General features: G+C 36.6%; 2 protein-coding genes across 3 annotated transcripts; both read left to right on the top strand.

The window, feature by feature from the left end:
• Positions 1-84: 84 nt before the first annotated feature.
• On the top strand, positions 85-3,752 carry LOC125074721 (putative Dol-P-Glc:Glc(2)Man(9)GlcNAc(2)-PP-Dol alpha-1,2-glucosyltransferase). Its single transcript, XM_047686132.1, has 2 exons — positions 85-249; positions 2,138-3,752. The coding sequence occupies exon 2, from the start codon at positions 2,158-2,160 to the stop codon at positions 3,601-3,603; it is 1,446 nt and encodes a 481-aa protein (XP_047542088.1). The 5' UTR covers positions 85-249; positions 2,138-2,157; the 3' UTR covers positions 3,604-3,752.
• A 3,949-nt stretch (positions 3,753-7,701) lies between these two features.
• Positions 7,702-13,446, top strand: LOC125074882 (PHD finger protein rhinoceros-like). 2 transcript variants are annotated; one of them, XM_047686349.1, is made up of 7 exons: positions 7,702-7,968; positions 8,278-8,364; positions 8,531-9,961; positions 11,294-11,526; positions 12,331-12,444; positions 12,571-12,867; positions 13,136-13,446. In XM_047686349.1, the coding sequence occupies exons 1-7, from the start codon at positions 7,751-7,753 to the stop codon at positions 13,387-13,389; spliced, it is 2,634 nt and encodes an 877-aa protein (XP_047542305.1). In that variant the 5' UTR covers positions 7,702-7,750; the 3' UTR covers positions 13,390-13,446. The 2 variants fall into 2 exon arrangements, with proteins under 2 accessions (XP_047542305.1, XP_047542306.1); XM_047686350.1 differs by lacking the exon at positions 12,331-12,444.
• Positions 13,447-20,761: the final 7,315 nt, after the last annotated feature.

The raw sequence follows: 20,761 nt of genomic DNA, 5'->3' as shown, positions 1-20,761 counted from the left end.
TTGATAGTGTGAAACTGAGTTTTAGTATAATCATTGTTGATTGACGTTACGTTACGGAGTAAAGTTGTTCGAATTGTCAAAAAATGCCGCCACCGGCCGGCCACAATTTACCTGCAATTTATTGATAAATTGTTATCAGTTTTCGTAATTAACTTCATTGGCACTTTTAAAAACCTACAATTTTTCGATCAAAACACGTAACGACGAATAATTTTGCCATATGTTTGGCTGGACATGCATTGAATAAAGGTAAACAATTTTTATTAATAATATAACGCAAGATTTGATACTGTTGGAGTCAATTGAAGATGAATTCAAATTATGAATTTATTTCAGTGCTATTATTTTGTAAAAGATTTCGTATAATATATTTACAACTCAGTTGTAGTCCCAATAAATTGTTAAATAAAACTATTTCCTTAAATGGATGATCAACATTATTATTATACTATATTTTACCTTATTTACTGTTTTTATTGGTTAGTGATCAAGATCATTAAAGTTTATCACTATAGACAATGATTACATGTTATTAGTGTACAACAATACTCAGAAGATATTATGGTATCCTGATTGAAGATTTAACATTTATATAGTTTTTACTTGTTCCATATGTAATAAATATAATTTTTAATGTCATATGTATGTTAAGTCATCACCACTACCCACAGATCTTGGTACTGTTAGAAATATTAATCATTTCTGATGTTATATTGATATTAGTACACCATCGGCAGGCATATTTCTGCTTAAAATGTACTTATGTTCTGCATTTGACTTCATTGAAAATGTCTCCATTGTTTTTTTTTAATATTATATATTAGGTCCTTGCATATGAAACTAGCATTTTGTACTGCAGAAATATAGAGACATTTTTTTTTTTTTGTAAAATTTTTTTAATTTGTCAAAGTATGCACCATTGTTATCTATGCACTTTTGCCATCTCATAGGTCATTGTTTCCTTTACTAAAAAAAACATGGGGGTGGTAATCAAATAAACTTTTTGAAGGCGGCTTGGACTGCCATCTGACTGAATTTTTTCTTTGTAAGAAGTTGTCCAAATTTGGAATAAAATGGTAATCTGAGCAAGGTCCGGGAAGTATGGTGGATGTCGCAGACATTCCAATTATAGCTCATCTAACTTAGTGGTTATTTGTTGTACTGTGTGTGGTCTTGCATTGATGTGAAGCACCAGTGGCCTAGAACTATTGACCAATCTCGTTTGGTTAGCAGCTAGTTCTTCTTTCATGGTTTGCAGTTGCTGACAATATATATCTGCCGTAATCTTTTGGCCAGATTTTAGAAAGCTGTAGTGAACAACACCGGCACCAAACACTCACAAGTAACTTTTTCTGAGTCAATTTTTCATTGCGACGAGCGCTTCCGATTATCGTACAGTATCCACATTTCATCACATGTAATGATTCGATTTAAAAATCCCTTCATTATGGTGTGGGTTAAGCAAAGTAACACGGCAGTCGACGCGTGTTTGCTAGTTCGATTCACTTAATTCATGATGTACCCATCATTCAAGTTTTTTTGCTTTCCTGATTTGCTTCAAGTGGATTAATAGTTTTATCACTTACCCCGAAGCCTGCAGTTATGTCTGAAGTGCTTTGTAATACATTCGTTACCACAATAGTCTCTTATTCTTCATTTTCCAATTTGGTTTCCGGCCGTCCACGGGGTTGGTTCTGAAGGTCGAAATTTCCTGAACGAAAACATTGAAATCAAAAAGGTACCGTGCGTTCTTTTGTGACTCCAGCGCTGGACATTTATCCTTCGAGCTGTTTCTGCAGCATTGGTGTCTAAGTAGAACTCGTATTCGTAAATATACCGATATTTAATTCTATTGAGCGGTAATAAACGACGCCAAAGAAAAAAATAATAAGGACAAAACAAATGAACGACTGTTTTCGAAACTCAAATGTACCAGCTAAATGAATTTATAGATTTGGTTTTGGAATTCTTAACCAAAGAGGAGATATTTCAAATCAAAGTGGTCAGTACGACAAAACGTTAATTTCATATTTAAGGACCTAATATATTGGCTTTTTGAAAATAGAATCCTCAAAAAAATAAATCCTCATTTAGTTTAGATCAAATGCCATAATACGATTTTATTTTATTTTTTCAGATAAGAAAACTCTCAACAAAATGAAGGTGTCATTGAAATACAATTTCCTCCTCGTCACAACGATCGCAATATATTTGTACAATTCAAAACTGATATTTGATAAAGTTTACGAAACATCAAAAATAGTCATAGACGAACTATTCCACATACCCCAAGGCTTGGCGTATTGTAAAGGTAACTTCTCATACTGGGACCCGAAGATAACGACCCTCCCCGGACTGTACCTAGTGTCAGCGGCTACCGTCGGCTCGTACTTCCCGTGCACGAGTTACAATCTCCGACTGGTCAACTTGATTGGGTCGTGTTTTAATTTAGTCTTGTTCTCTTCAATGTTGACATTTATATACGGCAGTCATAATGAGAGTCCGTTAAAAATTGTATTGCAAGCGTTAAGCTTAACCTTGCTTCCCCCTTTGTATTTCTTTTCCCACGTGTACTACACGGACACGTTGTCGCTTCTGTTCCTTTTACTTTTTACACGTTTATGTTTCGTTAACAACAGCAACTGGTTAATATTCGTCACAGGCATGGGTAGCGTTATCATGAGACAAACGAATGTTGTCTGGGTATCGATGGTCCTAGGGCACAGGATGTTAAACATGCTGATTAAAAGCTCAAGGGTGTTCGGCAATCGTCATTTAACCAAGACAACGTTGAACAAACGCTCAGTCATTGCTCGTGATATCGATGCGTCCAAACTTAAACGTTACTATGGCATCACTGACGTTTTTGTCGCTTTGAAATATCATCTATCGACATGTTTCACTACTGCCTTTAAGTTTATTTCTCTCTCCGATTGGCTTATAATCATTCAGCAAGTCAGTGTGTTGGTATCTTTCATGGCGTTTTTGTATGTTAACGGCTCAGTCGTGGTCGGTGATAAGCAAGCTCACAAGATGACCCTCCATATACCACAATTGCTGTATTTCTTACTGTTCTACGGTGTGTTCGGTTTGCCTTATGTTATTACTAAATCATTCTCAACGTTGAAACTTATTTTTAATAATAAATTGTATGTACTTCTGTTAGCCATTACTTTTGCTATAATCGTTCGGTATAATACTGTGGCCCATCCATATTTGTTGGCTGATAATCGTCATTATACTTTTTACATATGGAACCGTTGGTTTGGCAAATATGACTTTGCAATATATGCAACGATACCGGCTTATATCTTTCTATTATTCAATTTATATGATAATTTAAAGGATCAGAATTGTGTATCGTTTCTGCTACCGTATTCTGTGTGTCTGTTTCTAGTGCTTGCATTGCAAAAACTTGTCGATATCAGATATTTTATAGTCCCATATGTTATATTAAGGTTGAGATTCGTTCGGCCATCGTTTAACATGGTTATAGGGGAGCTAGTGTGGTATATGTTGATAAATGTGATCACATTCCATCTGTTCTTTACAAAAGAAATAATTTGGAAAGATTTTAATGATATTCAAAGAATAATATGGTAATAATTATTGTTAATATAAGAATTGATTATAAGAATTTTGTGTGAAATTTTATGTATGAGGGCAGTGGTTTTTTTTTAATTTTTTTTATAGCTTATGGTAGTGTAGTTTCAGCCTAAAATAAATCTTGATATGTAATTATTTTTAATAATAGTATATAGGATATATTTTATAGCATCAAGGGTCAATAGCTCAATGGTTTACGGGCCTAGTGATGTAAAATGTTGCAGGATCGATCCTGACCCATTGGGCTATTGTCGTCCCCACTCCTAACACAATTGATACGCTTTAAAGAAGGGGTAAATAGGAATATTATTAATTCCTTAATTAATTTGTGGCATTGCTACTATTCTCTAAAAAAAATATAATATAGGAGAAAGGAGAAACAAGTTATTAGCAGTTTGTCTTGTCAGTTGTGTCTATGTGTGTGTGTATGTGTCAAGAAACGCTCGAGTGTGTAACTTCTTTCGAAGTAACGATTCAAATGTTGCCAAAGGGAAATAGCTGATTTATATGAATAATTTTATTGATAACATTTTTGTAAACATTAATGACAAAGTTATTATTATATTTTAAGAGAAAATGTACACAATAATAATAACCGAGTTAACAAGCTCGACTGTTTAATTGATGTTGGCAAACTGTGAAAATATTTTATTTTTAATTATTGCGAAAGATACGCCATCTTTAATTTATTTACTTCAAGTTCGTTTTCATTTTTTTCAGAAGTGTTCCCTCCATAACTTTGTGTGATATTTATTTTTTTATAATGGTAACTTTGATCAATTGATCTGCCATAAATGATCATATTATATTGCCGTAGGTGAATAATATAAAATGTAACTTGTCACTAATAACAATACTTACTTATGGGGTTTCTTTTGTTGGGATAGAGTAAATCTATGCTGGCTGGCCAGACGAACCTATCCAAAAGTAACTACCTATTCTGGAGAGTACACAAAATATTTATTTATTTGACATTTAAAAAAAAATACGTTTATTGTTGCAAAAACTATCTCGTCTCACAAAAGCTGTACACTATTCTACTTACACTCATATATTTATTTTTTTTTAATTATCTTGTCGAACTAGAAGTATGGAATAAAATTTTGCATGTGTTTAGATTATTACGCTTTTATCAATGACTTTAAGTAAGCTTATGGAATTTTTATATAGTATATATTATTTGTATATTTATTTATAAGATATATGTTTTAATTAAATTAAAAACAATAAAAATGATTATAATTGATGTACAATGTTAATAAGATTTTTGCTAAATGTTCAGAATCATGCAATTTGATATTGTAGTCGTCTATTCTCAATTTAAATTAATTAATAAATGTTTGATTATTTCCATATTTTGTTTTATTTTTGTCCTGCAAACTTTATGCCTTAGTCTTCTAAAAAAATTTAAAAAACAAAAGAAGGTAAGGTAAAGAGATGCAATACATTTAAAAACCTGACTTCTAAGACTCTAACGATTCCTATTTTCGTATACATTTACCTCTTGGTAGGCCTTTTTTGAAAGCTGGTCTGGGTCAGTACCACCCACTTATCAAATATTATACTGCTAATCCACACCACTCAGTATCCTTGTGTTTCAGTTGGAAGGGTGAGCCAGTGAGCGTAGAATTTGAATCGGGAGTCTTTTCTTGAAATATCATGTGTTGTAAGCCCTACGTGTAGGTGCAGCCTGTAAATTTCGCACTGCTGGGCTAAGGCCCCTTGAGGAGAAAACTACGAGCATATTCCATCACATTGATCCAATTGGTGGATTCACACGTGACAGAATTTCATTGAAATTAGACACATGCAGGTGAAGGAAAACAATAATAATTCCTTATTACTGCCGAGCACGAAATGTTTTTTTTTCTATGGTATTGGTTGGCGGATTTTGACATATGGGCCACCTGATGGTAAATGGTCACCAATGTCCTGAGACAATGGCACTGTAAGAAATATTAACCATCCCTTACATCGCCAATGCGCCACCAACATTGGGAACTAAACTGCTATGTAAAGTAGCATTTTAGTTCCCAATGTTGTGTCTGTAGTTGACACTGACTGTTGTACACTGGTTCATTCACCCTTCAAACCGGAACACAACAATACTGAGTACTCCTGTTTGGCGATAGAATATCTGATGAGTGAGTGGTACCTACCCAGACTTGCTTGCACAGAGCCCTACCACCAAGGAAAAACACAAATTAATCACATGAAAATTCAGTGGTTTTGTTTTGTTTTGGGTTGGGTTTGTCTGGGCTTCAACCCGCAATCATCGGTTAAGATGTACGCGTTCTAACCACTGGGCCATCTCTAAGCTCTCTTTTAAGCCCAACCACGTCTTAAGTAGTACAACAACCGCCTAGGTACAAACAGTGTTTTAATTTATTTATAAATCTATATTATACTATGAAAAATTGGACATATTGCACAACTTTTACAGATAAATACAGCATATAGTGATTAAGTGATCTCCCCTCTTTCAGAGGCGCCTCGCCGATGGTCCAAGATATGCCTCTATAGGTCTCATAGCGTTATCATCTCATAATTCTGAAACAGGCGGACTGGTTGAGCATGAGTATGTCCGAATAGCCACAGATTCCGTACTGCAGCAGATCCCATCGACAGAGATCGTAAATCTTGGCGATTTTAATGCCTACCACGCCGAACGGCTTGGATCACATATTGCGCGAAATTAATTCAAAATGGCTTTATTAATATATATTGTCTGTGGTACAGTGTTTGCATGTAGCATTATCTTTAACAATCTCACACAACTCACCTGTATGAGATTGGAAACATATGAAACACCTGGAAGTGGATCTACACTGTGCCTTAATGTGACCATAGCGACAGTACAGGCAAATTGTCGTAGGAAGATTGTAGGTTTCAACGAGAAGGGATGCATTTAAGTAATATATTTTACTGTTAAGAATTTGACCCTTAAAACAACTGACTAAGAATCTAGTCACAAGTCCTTTGTTGAAAGCCTTACGATTAAGTCGTCTCATTTTTATTATTTTCATCCATAAGAAAGCTCAGTCGACTCCATGAGATTCTCCAAAGACCAGTCTACTAGAATGTTCTAGTAATATTGTGAGTTGGTAAACTAGTATTATTTTTACAGAACAATATATATATATATATATATATATATATTCTTTATTGCACTTAAAAATACATTACAGAAAATAACAAAATAGAGAAAACATAAGCAAATATATTTGCGTAATATTAGAACCAGATTTCGATTCTGTTGCCACCAACATTTTAAACCCCATCATTAAAAATTGAGTCAATCTTGTGTTTATGTAAAAATTGACCGAATTGAATTTGAACACTGAAAGGAACTTCATCATCATTAGCATAACTTTTAGGGCCGTCAATAAAAGTTGGATTAACATAAACCGTCTGAAACACTGTTTTCTCTGAAGAGGAATCAGGGATACAGGAAGACTTTTCACCGGAATGTTTGTGGGAGGAAGATTTCAAAGGATGAATTTGTGCTTTTGAGCCCTTTATTTACTAAAGTAACTAATTTACAATAATTATTATACTAAAAAAAATACTTACCGTGACCGAATTATGTTAGTAAAACCCATGTTAGCAAAAAATGATTATAAACTCACAGTAATCTCGCTAACACTGTGTCAACCAAAACTAACGCAAGCAAAAAAGCACATTCTATTTTTTAAACTTTTATTTTTTAAAAACGTAAGTTATAACATGAGAAACATAAGTTACCGCTAAAATATCTCTTTCTGAGTCAGTTTTTCAGATGCCTTCTTTATCTTTTAAAAACTGAGTCGCATTTCTTAACGTATTTTCGAAGAAGTTCTTCATGTAGTTCATTTTGAACTCGGCTTCAGCGAGAATGAAGTCATTAGTGACGTTTTTAATATGAACATAAATGATGACCGTGGTCGTCATGAGGAATCGCTAAAAAAATATTTTAATCGTTAATTTCGCTTAGTGGAGCGCACCTTTATTTATCGTAAAACCACAGATTATAACCGTTAAATGCGAAGTGTCAATTATTTATTTTTCTGTTATGACGTTTCGCATGAATTTGTCAATGTGACAAAATTGGCGGGATAGTAAGCAGCGTCGATTCTCGATGTTGTAAATAATGGTTGATTGAATTATGGCTGGACCAAAGTTCTATATTTACGGTGGATGCCGTTGGCGAGAAGTGTGTACGACTTCCGGGCGAGTGGACGGCTGGGGCAATGTGCAGTTCTTGACTGTTCGAAGCGGTCGTCTCCAAGTGGCGCGAAAAAATACTGTGTTGCGTGGCTTGAGAGCCCTGGCAGCAAGTAAACCCACTTCTGTGCACGATGGCCTACCACTTTCACAAATTAGGTATTTTATGATATCAGAAAATCTTATAACAATACTAACAAGCTTTATACCTTTCGTAGCTGTTGATCAAGTCCTATTATTAAGTCTTCTACTTCTCGACTCATATTTATTGTAAGATTTACAGTGATTGTTTTTTCTTAAATCATATAAACTTGGATGATAAACCCTAGAAGTCGGTAAATACAGTCTGTTGTACTTCCATTAATATTACTACTTTATTCCATGTTTAAAACAAATTTAATGCGTCGAACAAGTTGACAGACAAAAAATATTTAAATAATGACAACATTTAATATTCTATATTTGCAGACACAACAATTCTATAGAGGATAAGAAGGAACACAACTGTTCCCAGTACCAGCATCATCACTGTTGTTGTAAGCAACAGGACCTGAGGTATGTTAAAACTTCAACTGCTTGGAATCCACAATACTCTAAAGTCTAAACTAAAGTATATTATGGCTATTGAAAATGTACAGAATAAATCAGAAGATTAAAACATCTATTTTTCAACATATTTTTTTTTTGATGTTATTTATTTTCTAATTTATTTATGTTTCAGTTTAAAGTCTGATGTCATCTTCAATAACATATTCAAAGCTGCATCTACCTGCTCTGCGGCGGTGCAGTGCAGCCTCGAAGTAAGCACATCAACTCCAAATTTAAATAAATCTATCACTGGACCGAGCAAAACTTCCGAAGCAAGAACCAAAAATGGAGTGAAAAGATTACTATCCAAGCGTAAAAGATCTACAAGTGAAGATGAAGACCAAGAAAGAAACAAAAACGGTAAAACAATTGAACGTAGAAACAAAAGTGACAAGGAATTGGAATTATCATTACTGGAAAGGTCACGTAATCTGAACAATAACAAATATGACAAAAGACAAACACATAGACAACAGATCTCTTCTAGTGAAGAAGAGGGACTTAAAGCAGTGATACGAAAGAATCTACCACAACGTGAAAATCAGCAAAGTCCTGTGAAATCCAGGTATGTTTCAAAAGCACCAAATGGCACAAGGGAGTCACTTAGGTCGAATACTATTAACAAAAAGCGGAAAAAAATCCTAAATAATATACACTCCTCAAGTGACGAGAGCAGTGAAATACAATCAAAACCGGCTATCCAGTCATCACAGCATATCAATGAATTTTGGAATACATTGTTCAAAACTAAACCTAAGAGAAGATCAAAACGCAAGCTATTGACGAGTGACGATGACACTTACGAAGAAGAAAGAAAAGCCAGAAAGACTTCAAAGAAAATCGTTGAAAGTAATCAAGAATCGAGAAGAAAGCACACACAGGAGATAGAGAATGGTGACCTAATGTGCAAGGAATTAATGATCGGGGAGGATGACATCGAGCTCCTGCGCAGCTTCATAGAGAAAGACGAGGCTAACATATTCGGAGTCGACTTGGAGTTATTCGATACAGACGATGAATATAAAAGGAAAATATTCTACAAAATCAATCCACTGGTCAACGTCGCGAGGTGTAAGCGCATAGCGGCCATGTTGAGAGACGGGCGCAGTCAGTCCGACGATGTCTCCTTGGAGGACTTCATATCGACGCTCGGGCTCCGCAGCGTGCTCGACATCCCCTCACAAACCAGCAGCAAATACAAGATGCGAGCGCGACGGAACCCAAGTAACGGTGGACCGGATAAGGAGAATCATAGAACGTCTAAACATAATCCGAACACTTCCGCTAGCAGCTCAAAGAGCAAAGTCTTAGTCGAAAGGCTACGAGACGGTGCCAATAAGAAGAATAAAATAATTAGTAAGAAAAAAGGTAAGGTGGTGGGCCTGATCGGGAAGATGACTTCGAAGCCGACGAGGTCGCGCAAGGAACAGGACGAGGTGGTCTTGTTGAGCAGTGATAGTGAGAGTGACAGTGTCTTCGAGAGTAAACGGGAGAGTGCTTTCGAGAAGAGTAAGCGCGTGACGTCAGAAGTGCGGCGACCGGACGCTGCGGCTGCGTTGGAGCGGTGAGGATTTTCATATTGTGTGAGTAGAGGAAATGTCAGTCGGTGTTCATGACGTCATAAATTTGACTCATTGATCTCAGATCTTTTAAATGGAAAAGGGCGTAAAGAGAACACCTCAGTTTTTCATTCTTGGTTATATATTTATAACTCTGCTAATGCTAGTTCAAGTTCTAATAGTTCTAGATTGACGTATCTATATAAATAATATTATAATATTTATAATACGACTCTATTCCGCGTCTATACCTATAATAATTTCAAGCCTATTATATTTACCAGTATAGTCTATTCCAATCGGAAGAGGGTTAAAAATAAATAAACCACAGATTTACGTTTGTCTGTGACTAATACATCTTTAGATAACTAAAGATGTATTATACACTATTCCACTAAACTTCTGATATCCACTTTTACTCCAAAAGTTCAGATAATAGCTTTGTCGACGTTCAAAACTATTCTTGGAATCCATTATGACGTCATAGATATATTCAAGCTCTCGACCAATGATATCGCGTCGATTCGATGTCAAGTGTTTTTTATTTGGCTTTCGTTCTCTTGTGGTTGGAATAGACTATAAATTAACGATATTCGCTTTTCATGATTCACTGTATAGTCCTGACTGAAATTTTCTCTACAAACACTTTATTACATGAGCTATACCTGTTTTGGTGGTGGGGTAATCAGAGCTGCCAGCTGGTACCATATACTGTTGTTTTGACCGTGGTAGTTACGATGGGAGTATGTATGCTATGTGGTGTTGAATAACTATAACTAAGTATTATGATAATCTTCTTCAGAACGATTTCGACGATTTGGTGGTAGGGCTTTAAGGTCGTCTGAGTAGGTACCACACAATGATCAGATATTCTACTGCTGAGCAGGAATACTTGGAATTGTTGTATTCCGGTTTGAAGAGTAATTGAGCAGCGCAGGCTCAAGGGACATAACATCTCAGTTTCCAACTTCGTACGTTGCCAATGTCTATGGCCAGTGGTGACCACTTACCATTAGATCGATTCGCCTGTACCTATGGTATAAAAAAAGGACGTATGAAAGAGCATAAGTAAGTAAGTGTGGACAAATACTAGAGCTTTCTTTCTTCTCCAATTTAGATAAATGGAACGGCAAACCATCATGTTCAGAAAGGTGACCATGTTTAACTGCCAGGTTTCAGACTCTGGGCTTCTGCTAAGAGTACCTTGATAGAACTACACAATAACTGTATGGTTCGACCTGGAGTTCGGAGTATCCTATTTAATAAACTAGAGTCTACAATATAGATAAAAAAAATCCCGTGGATGAGCTTATGAATATATGGCGCTTCCTCCATAGAGATAACAAGAAAGAAGGGAAGGCAAGTGGAACAGGGAGTAGAAAGGCGAATGGACCAGCTACTGGAAGAGGGAGTGGTCGGGTGAGCGGCAAGGCTGGTGGTCGGGAGTACTCGCGGGCGGAAGACGAAGCGATAGTGGCCTGGGTGCGGGGAGCGGAGCGTGCAAGGCGCGTCAACGGCAACCAGCTCTGGATAGAACTGCAGCCCCTGCATCAGCAAAAGACAGGAAACTGTGAGCGCCACCTTTATGAAATATATTCAAATTATTTAAAATTATATTTAGTTCGAATTCAAATTCTACTTGGTGTTAAAGCTTTGTGCCCGGCTGGGTAGGTACCACCCCTTCATCATATATATATATATATATATATTCTATTGACAAACACCAATACTTTGTAATGTCGTTTTCCGGTTTGAAGGATGAGTGAGCCAGTATACAGGCACAAGGGACGTAATGGTTTAGTTCCCAAAGGTTGCTGGTGCATTGGAAACGTAAGGAATGATTAATATTTCTTACAGCGCCAATGTTTATGGGCAGTGGTGACCACTTACCATCAGATGGTAAAATTCCCATTTGCATTTGAGAAAAAAAATCAAAAATATTTATTCAACATTATTTTTGATCCCGTGTCATTCCCAACGTGCTTTATAAAGTCGTTAATAGTTTTAATAAACTTTTTTAATACAAACGCTCCTTAACGATGTTTTTCAATTTTGCTTTTGAATAACGTGTACGTCCCACAAAAGTATTATAACGAAATAATCATGATTATTATATTAAATGATCTTCTATAATGAAACATTCTCCTTAATAAGGAGATGGCTGGCCCAGCGGTGGGCCTTGTACAGGTTGTAAGTAATTTTTTATAGAACTATGTATGTTTTACTCAGTACGAATAAAAGGAACACAGTTGAGCTAATTTCCCCCCGGTAGACACTATTAACTCCTCGGTGCCGAATTCGGCTTAGACGGAGTGGGACCGTGGGAACAGAATTCCGCGCCGCGAGCTAACGATTGATGACCTTTCGGCCGCAGTCCGCTCGTGGCACTCGCTGCGCAACCGCTACCTGCGCTACGTGCTGCCGGCGCTGGGCGCGCTGGCGCTGCCGCCGCCTGAGGCCGCGCGCCTGCGCGCCGCCGCCGCCGCCGGTACCGGCTGACCCTTACTAATTAAACTAAAGATTACATCATTCACTTGAATTACTTCGAATTGGATTTATAGAAATTGCGAAGTTATATTGGTAGCGCGAGCTCGAATCCTTGTCTCGTTTCCAGGCGAGTTGAAGTCGCGCAAGAAGCCGCAGCGCCGCAACTCGCTGCTGACGGAGCCGCGCGTGCGCAGCGCGTGGTCGCGCCGGCCCCGCCCCCCGCCCCGTGAGTCCCCCTCCCGCTCCCGCTCCGTGTCCCCCGCCCGCTCGCCGACACCCGCTCCCTCTTCGTCGCCCTCTCTCCCCGTTCGCGCCGATTCCTCCCACTATTCCTCGCGTAGCAGCAGCGGCTCCTTCGCGACGACGGGAAGGAGTACTCCGATAGACAGGCGACGCTCGCTGAGAAATTCATCCGCCAAGAAAGGTGTGTTTGGACGACATTCTGTAATATTTTCATTCAGTTAATAATAAGGGTTTATTCTCAAATAATAGTTTCGTAACAAATGTAATCGAACCTGCATCTCTAAGCTATCAGATGACTAAAGCCCGTTAGTGTCCCTCCTGGCGAATCCTCCTCTGTTTCTGAGGAGAAGGCTCGAAGTCGTCTCCTTTCCCGAGGATATCAAGGAGAATTTACTGATACATTTTCGAAGTATTAACATAGTTTAAATAATATAATCGATATATTCCAGAAGAGCGAAGAGAAGAGAAGCCGACCGCAAGGAAGCTACGCTCCAGCGCGCCCACGTCGCCGCCGCCCCGCACGCCCACGTACTCGCAGCTCACGCAGCGCTTCGCCGACGCGCGCCCCCCCAGCACCGTGCGTCCCCCGCGTCCCCCGCGCCCCTCACGCCCATCGCGGCCCCCGCCGCCCTCTCCGCCCGCGCGGCCCGCCTCCCCCGCGCGCCCGCGCACGCGCCGCCTCTACAACCCCCACGCCACATGACATCCGACCGTCCTGAAAATACAATATTACGTGCAAGACTCTCTGAGGTGAAATTACTCGAATATGTTAAAAAGCGAGATCATTATTTATTTTTATAACGATGAGCATCTAGATGTTAGTCATCGCAGTCTGTACGCAGACATTGGATCTAAAATCTCCCTTGTGCCTGTAAGTACACTGGCTCACTCACCATTCGAACCTGACGATTGTATTTGACATAGTGGTCAAAGATCGTGCTAAGGTGGTCGAGTTGAATCGACCATCACGGAATATTTAGTTAAAATAAACTAAGTTATAAATATATGTGTGATTCTATTTCTATGTATAAATGTTGTACATAAACCATATAATATAATAATAATTAATGGATGGTACCATGACCTTGCTCACATGTCTACCACCTTACGACTAGTGTAGTGTCATGTCTCAGTATATCGCCACTTTTGCGAGAATGCTATTTTTTAGGAGAAGCCATTCTCCGTCGCCGTGATTCGCGCCAAAACCTCAATTACACTCACGCCCTCTTACGGAAGCTAGTGAACTACAAAAGTAAGGTTATTGCACCAAGTAAAGGGTTGCTTCAGAACACTTATAACGCATTTAACTCATTTTTTCAATTTTTGGAACAGTCCCGCACCGGGGGTGCGTTATTTAAAGTATGTAGAAGTATTGAGTAGTTTTCATGATTATTTTATTTATTTTGTCAACTGTACATATTTCTTGTTCGTTTTCTCTTCTATCTTGATAGCTACTTTATGGTTTACTAATTCCCGGCCGCGCCTGCGCTGGCGTTTTAGTGGGAACAGGTAACCTTTACTGTACCCCTGACCATGTCTCCTAAATTTCATAATGCTATATCGAGTTAAGAAATGCAAGCTGAGCTCAATGCCGCATTTATTATGTTAGGATATTAAGAATTTAAGTGTGACGTTGAATAGCCCACAAATTTCTTCAACAATTGGGCTATCCGATGTAAAGTTATTTTTCAAATACGACTAGTAGTTCTTGAGATTAACGCAATCATACAAACCAAATCTTCTGAAGTTTCGTTATTATTATTTCAAAATTATATGTATAGACAAGTTATACTATGTTTTGTCTTCGTTCAAATGAACTCATACAGATTTTAGAAAGAGACATCCAATATTCCCTAAGTTCAACTTTAGAGTTGTTTATCCGTCTTCCAGAATAGGCTATTTGACTGGTTTTTTAAAATCCATTTTATATTATTTAGTAGAGCTTAAGGAACCCAATAAAATTTGTTTTTTCTTTTAATTCTAGTACATATTTACTGAAAAATATAAAATAAATAGCGCGCGAAAACATTACTTTGACAATATGGCGCTGCAGTGCCGTCGGTGACGTCACTTGCCTGTATTGTAATCTGTGGCACGTATAATCCACATACAGCAGGCGAACGAGGTTAACAAGCGAGTGACGTCATCATAAACCCGACCAATCAGGAGCGTTTTGTGTAACGTGACAAACGTTTAACTTTCGTTAATAAATAACCATTTTTAAACTCATGATATATACTGATTACAATAATTGACTCTTTATTTTTCGCATTGTCAAATAGCCTATTGGAATAGGCTTTGGAATTGATTAGTAACGACGTGCAGCTGCATTGAACTTAGAAGAATCAGCTGGCTGATGGTATAGAAGACACTAACACACATACACACACATTATATACAAAACATTTTTGTAATATGTATATAAGGTACGTTCGCATTTATTTAATAATGATGTTGACAGTACTTGGAGGAATTTTGCCGTTGGGAGTTCGTTGTTCTGACAACGCAACGCCACGTCCACAGAATCTTTATTTAAAAAAATAAAAATTGTGGGTGATCCCTAGGGGTGACATTTTAATTTTATTGCACTTTTTTTTCATTGGGTCTCGAATTACGTCATTAATCTGATCGTTATATTTGAATGTACAAGTGTGATTGGTTAGAAAATTATTGACACTGATTTGAAAATGGTTCCGTTATTTAAAAAAACAATACATTGGAATACTATTAATGTTGCTGTCAAACGTCAAATCAGGGAAGATGTTTGTTGCGAATATAAATAATGTCTACTGTTTTTATGTAAATAAATATATTTTGATAAATTTCGTATTGTTTTATTTTTTTTTATGAATTAAGTATTTCTGTCTCAAAGTCAAAGTCAAAAATCTTTATTCAATATAGAAGTGTTTGCACTTGCTTATTGATTGTCAAAAATCTACCACCGGTTCGGAATTTAGCACCTCGGACCTGAGAAGAACCGGCGAAAGAAACTCAGCGGGATATATTTTTTTTCATTTTTTTTAACCATTTTCCATGTAGGTACAATGATAAGTATATATTAGTTGTTTAAAACAGCCTGGAGGCGATCATTTCATTCCCAAGGTGTGCAGTCAACTAAAAAGTCATTAGTGTTGTAATATCCTTTAGCACACAAACGCTCTTTAACGACTCTTTTGAATTTTATAATTGAATAATTTTGAACGTTTTCTGGGATCCTGTTGTAAAAACGTATACATTGCCCCAAAAAAGAGTTACTAACCCTGTGTAATCGGGTACTTGGAGTAACAAGTTTATTCTTGTTCCTAGTGTTAATAGAATGTACGTCACAATTTCTGGGAAAATCTTTTATGTTTTTGCGTACATACATAACATTATCAAAAACAAATTGAGAAGTGACAGTCATTATTTTAATTTTTTTTAATTTTCCTCTTAACGAATCTTTTGGACCCAGGTTATAAATTGCACGAATAGCCCTCTTCTGCAGTACAAAAATAGTATAAATGTCAGCTGCATTACCCCAGAGTAGGATGCTATACGACATTATACTGTGGAAATAACTGAAGTACACAAGGCGAGCCGTATCCACATCAGTCAAAAGTCTATTTTTTTTTTACCGCATAGGCTACAGAGCTGAGTATTCGCCAATTTATTTATATGGGGGCCCCATTGGAGCTTAGATTCTATTGTCATACCAAGGAACTCTAAAACATCTAATTCTACCCCGTTTATAAGTACACTCGTTTTGACACATCTTACATTGGGAGTAGTGAATTTAATACATTTTATCTTTTTACTATTTAACATTAAATTATTAACACTAAACCAATTTACTATTTCAGAGAGAGTATTGTACACATCGTCATATATTGAAAGACGTCTTTTTATTTTAAAAATTAAAGAATATCATCAGGAAACAATACTATCTCGAGTTTATCACCTAGGAGATGTGGCAGGTCATTTATATAAACAAGGAAGAGAAATGGTCCAAGAATCCTTGAGGGACCCCCACAGTAACTGGAGACCCGGGAGATCTCTTTCCATTTACATCAACCCTCTGAATCCGATTGCTTACGAAATCAGAAGACTGAGTGCAGTGTCTCTTATTCCATAATGACGTAGCTTCCTGACCAAAGTTTCGTGTTGCACACAATCAAAGGCCTTAGATAAATCACAAAATATCCCTAAGGCATCCTGTGACTCCTCCCAGGCATTCTAAATATTTTTAACGAGCTCAACACCAGCGCCAGTTGTCGAGCTTCTAAATCCAGCAACTTGTTATTGTTAAAATGTACTAGCATTTGATTTGTAATAACTTTTCAAAGATCTTGCTAAGAGTTGGTGTTAGGGTCTGATGTATTACCTGACTTAAATATTAGTAATACTCTACTATGTTTCATGAGGTCAGGAAACACGCCACTAAGGACACAATTATTAAATATAGTGACAAGGTAGGGTGTGATTACATCAATTATAGAATTGACTACCTTGACAGAGATCCCCCACAGATCGGCCGTTTTCTTAATATCTAGTGATCTGAAGGAACTTATTACATCATTTACACTTACTGTATTAAATTTAAAACTATTATTACATGATTAACTGATATAACATTCTTCCACATTGTTTTTTATTAATGATTCAGCACCGGTAGGAGAGGAATTTAATGAGTTAGTATAGTCCAGTCAATAAAGCCCAAAATCTCTAACAAATTCGTAACTCGACGAAATATTGTGGGTTTGTTTAGTAAGGTAAAATAACTTACCGTGTGATTTTGCAGCGTCGTGGGTTGAAGGAAAAGGAGTGAAAAGCGTTTTTTGTTAATACCGTTGTTAAAAAAAATTAGTAACACGCTGCAAATTTGCAATTATCATGACTATAGCATTTTGTAACATCTATTAAATTTGCAGCGTTTTGCAACATACGGAACACTGTTTATTATTGAAAAACATTGATATTTGTGAACAAGAGGGCAAAAAAATTTAGTAACACGCTGCAAATTTGCAATTATCATGTTTATAGCATTTTGTAATATCTATTAAATTTGCAGCGTTTTGCAATATACGGAACATCGTTTATTATTAAAAAACAGTCGCCTTTTTTTCGTGGTCGTTGGTCCAGATGGGCTACCGTCCTCGAGTATATCCACCTCACCTGCATTTTCCTCAGGTGAGTTTTCTGCCTCATCGGGTTCGTCATCACGATATGGATCTTGCGGCTCTCTAAAATTGCTATTTTCGATATTTAGCAGACTGTTCTTAAATGCGTCTGTTTCATCATCGTCTATGCCATCGATTTCAATTTCTTTGATGTTCGAACAAGTATTTTTTTTATGGCATTGGTTGGCGGACGAGCTCATGGGCCACCTGATGGTAAGTGGTCACCACCGCCGATAGACAAAGGCACTGTAAGAAATATTAACCATTCCTTACATCACCTATGCGCCACCAACCTTGGGAACCAAGATGTTATGTCCCTTGTGCCTGTGATTACACTGGCTCACTCACCCTTCTACTTCAACACAACAATACAGAGTACTGTTATTTGGCGGTAGCATATCTGATAAGTGGGTGGTACCTACCCAGACGGGCCTACGGGAAAGCCCTACCACCAAGTAAAACGGTTTCACTGTCAAATTGTTCCAACAAATCCTCGATTTCCATCTGCTCATCATCGGAAAAATCAATTTGTTGTAAAATTATCTGACCTAAAGCCATTTGGGATGCAAGTGACCTCGGATTGCTCTAGCGTAGGCATGGCCTGATGACATCTTTTCCACTGGAGCATAAATGAGAGAGAGAAGTTCCTTCAATCCACTGCCACCCATGATGTACTCAATACATCCCAAAAAATGACGTGCTCCATTGGCTCATCATGTTAAACGGTGTAGCAAAGAACAGCCAAAATAATGTGTATTTCATGAAGCCCCATCCATATTTTCCTCGAACAGTCTGAAAAACGAAAAATTAGCCGCAAGTATTCTAACTTGTCACGCTTTCATCGGCTGTGACACAACTTCAGCTCTGTTCAACCAAGGCAAAATGAAATTGACTATCAAAAGCAGATAAATTTTCGTGGACCCCCATTTTTTATTCACGCCTACGTAGACCCCCAGCAGGTCTCCCGTGGACCCCTGGAGGCCATCCTGGACCACTTTGGGAATCACTGGTCTAGACAAACTAAAGTGACTATTAGCAGATGACAGCGAAAAACATACCGGTTAAGCAAAATCAAACAAATCTAGCGGCTTATAGAATGTTTTTTTATACTATATTATTTTTAAATTGACCTATTTTATTAATGATAATAATTTAAATAAGAAATACTCTAAAAATCAACTTAATTCAGATTTTAGAATTATCGAACGGGTTAGGTGTATTTAATAAAACACAAGTATCGGAGGGCCAGTTTACTGGGAACACATGGAGCGGCGACACATCACACTAACAATTAACGCACTTTACAGATGTATCGCTAGTAATGAAGTCTGTATTATTATTTTTTCTCTTAGCTGTATATATAAGATCGTTTTCAAAATTCGAATACCACATTTGATATACAATCAGACAATTATTTTTTAATTCAAAATTAGGTACCTTACAATGTCTAGAAATTTATTTATAAACTTGCTTTCAGGGCAAAAACACATGTAAAAAGATTTTGTTTAACGTCTTATTTTTACAAGCAACATAGATATACTTTAAATTATATTCATATAATATTAAGTAAACTTTTTTGATTTTTTATAATAAAATATGTGAATCATTCGAAAGCAGTAAAACTAAATTTCCAAATATTACACAAACAGAATACAAGAATATGACTTTAAGAAGTTCGTACTTAAAAAAAAGTTTTGTGCCTTCGAAATTTGGCAAACGTACAGTCAGACTTATATTATTAGTCGATAAATCTCTAATGTGCGGTTCAACTAACACCGCGTCACAACTAGCGGTTACATCACTCGTCTAACAATGGCACAGAATTTCGGCACTTATTCACTTCTAACCTAGACCTATAATTCTATGAATCAAAAATATCTATCTGTTGTAAATATAATAAAAGTGCATTCATCGAAATAGAATTAAAGTGAATAAAATATACAAAATATCAACTATTTCAATATTTTTTTATGAAAATAATTCGTAACTTATCGTAAAAGATATAAACGGGTTCAATAAAAATAAAAAAGGAGACGAAATAAAAAATCTATTTACACATTTACAAGGGCACTTAAATGTTACAAGGATGAAAAATAATTTTAGATATTTATTACTCGTAAATACAGGAAAAAATAATCATTGAAAGTATCTTAAGTCTGATAATAACAATTAGAAAAATATTTTGGATAATGTTCTCATATTATAATACAAAATATATTTAATAAACATTCTATGATTTTTATAAATTTAATTTTATTAAACAAGATTGAGTTCTTAAATCTAAAACAATTTCTGCAACAGTTTAATTGTTGACAGTTCAAATTAAAAATGGCGGTACTAAAAGTTTTGTTGTCAATAATAACCGAAAATTCTTATCAATAATCAAATATTATTTTAAATAAGAAAATATTCATTAAAAAGATTGCGTTATAGTATAGAGTTTATGCAAGTGTGCTTTCTGTCTTTAATACTATGAGGGTCGGATTTTCCAAAGACCGGCCAAGGACAAAACGGCATGGGTCGTTTTTTTTAGTATTTGCGCCTTTATGACAAGTGAATCCACAACTAAACTAATAGAAACACAAAAATCTCTCCACAGCATATACGCCTAAGGTACCCAAATTGCTTAATCTGTCCAACTGCGATTTTTAACTTGTATATTGAGCGGTGACATTCTTACGCGACGATAAACATGTTAATAATTATAACATCTTTAGACAAATGTTAAGATACTGATAGTTTTCCGGACATATTAATTAGCCAATCAGCTGTTTGATTAAAGTGTAAATATGTTAAGTTGGTTATGTATGTACTTTAATTCTCTTTTAGTTGACAAATTATAAATGGCCGAAGGTTTCGAGAACAATCCTTTAAGATTATATAGAAGTAATAAAATGGACTCGTAAACTTGTCTATTGT

This window comes from Vanessa atalanta, chromosome 28, assembly GCF_905147765.1.
Source record: "Vanessa atalanta chromosome 28, ilVanAtal1.2, whole genome shotgun sequence".
Lineage (NCBI taxonomy): Eukaryota > Metazoa > Arthropoda > Insecta > Lepidoptera > Nymphalidae > Vanessa > Vanessa atalanta.
The sequence above is the reverse complement of the archived record's forward strand: the minus strand, read 5'-3'. Positions and strand labels throughout refer to the sequence as shown.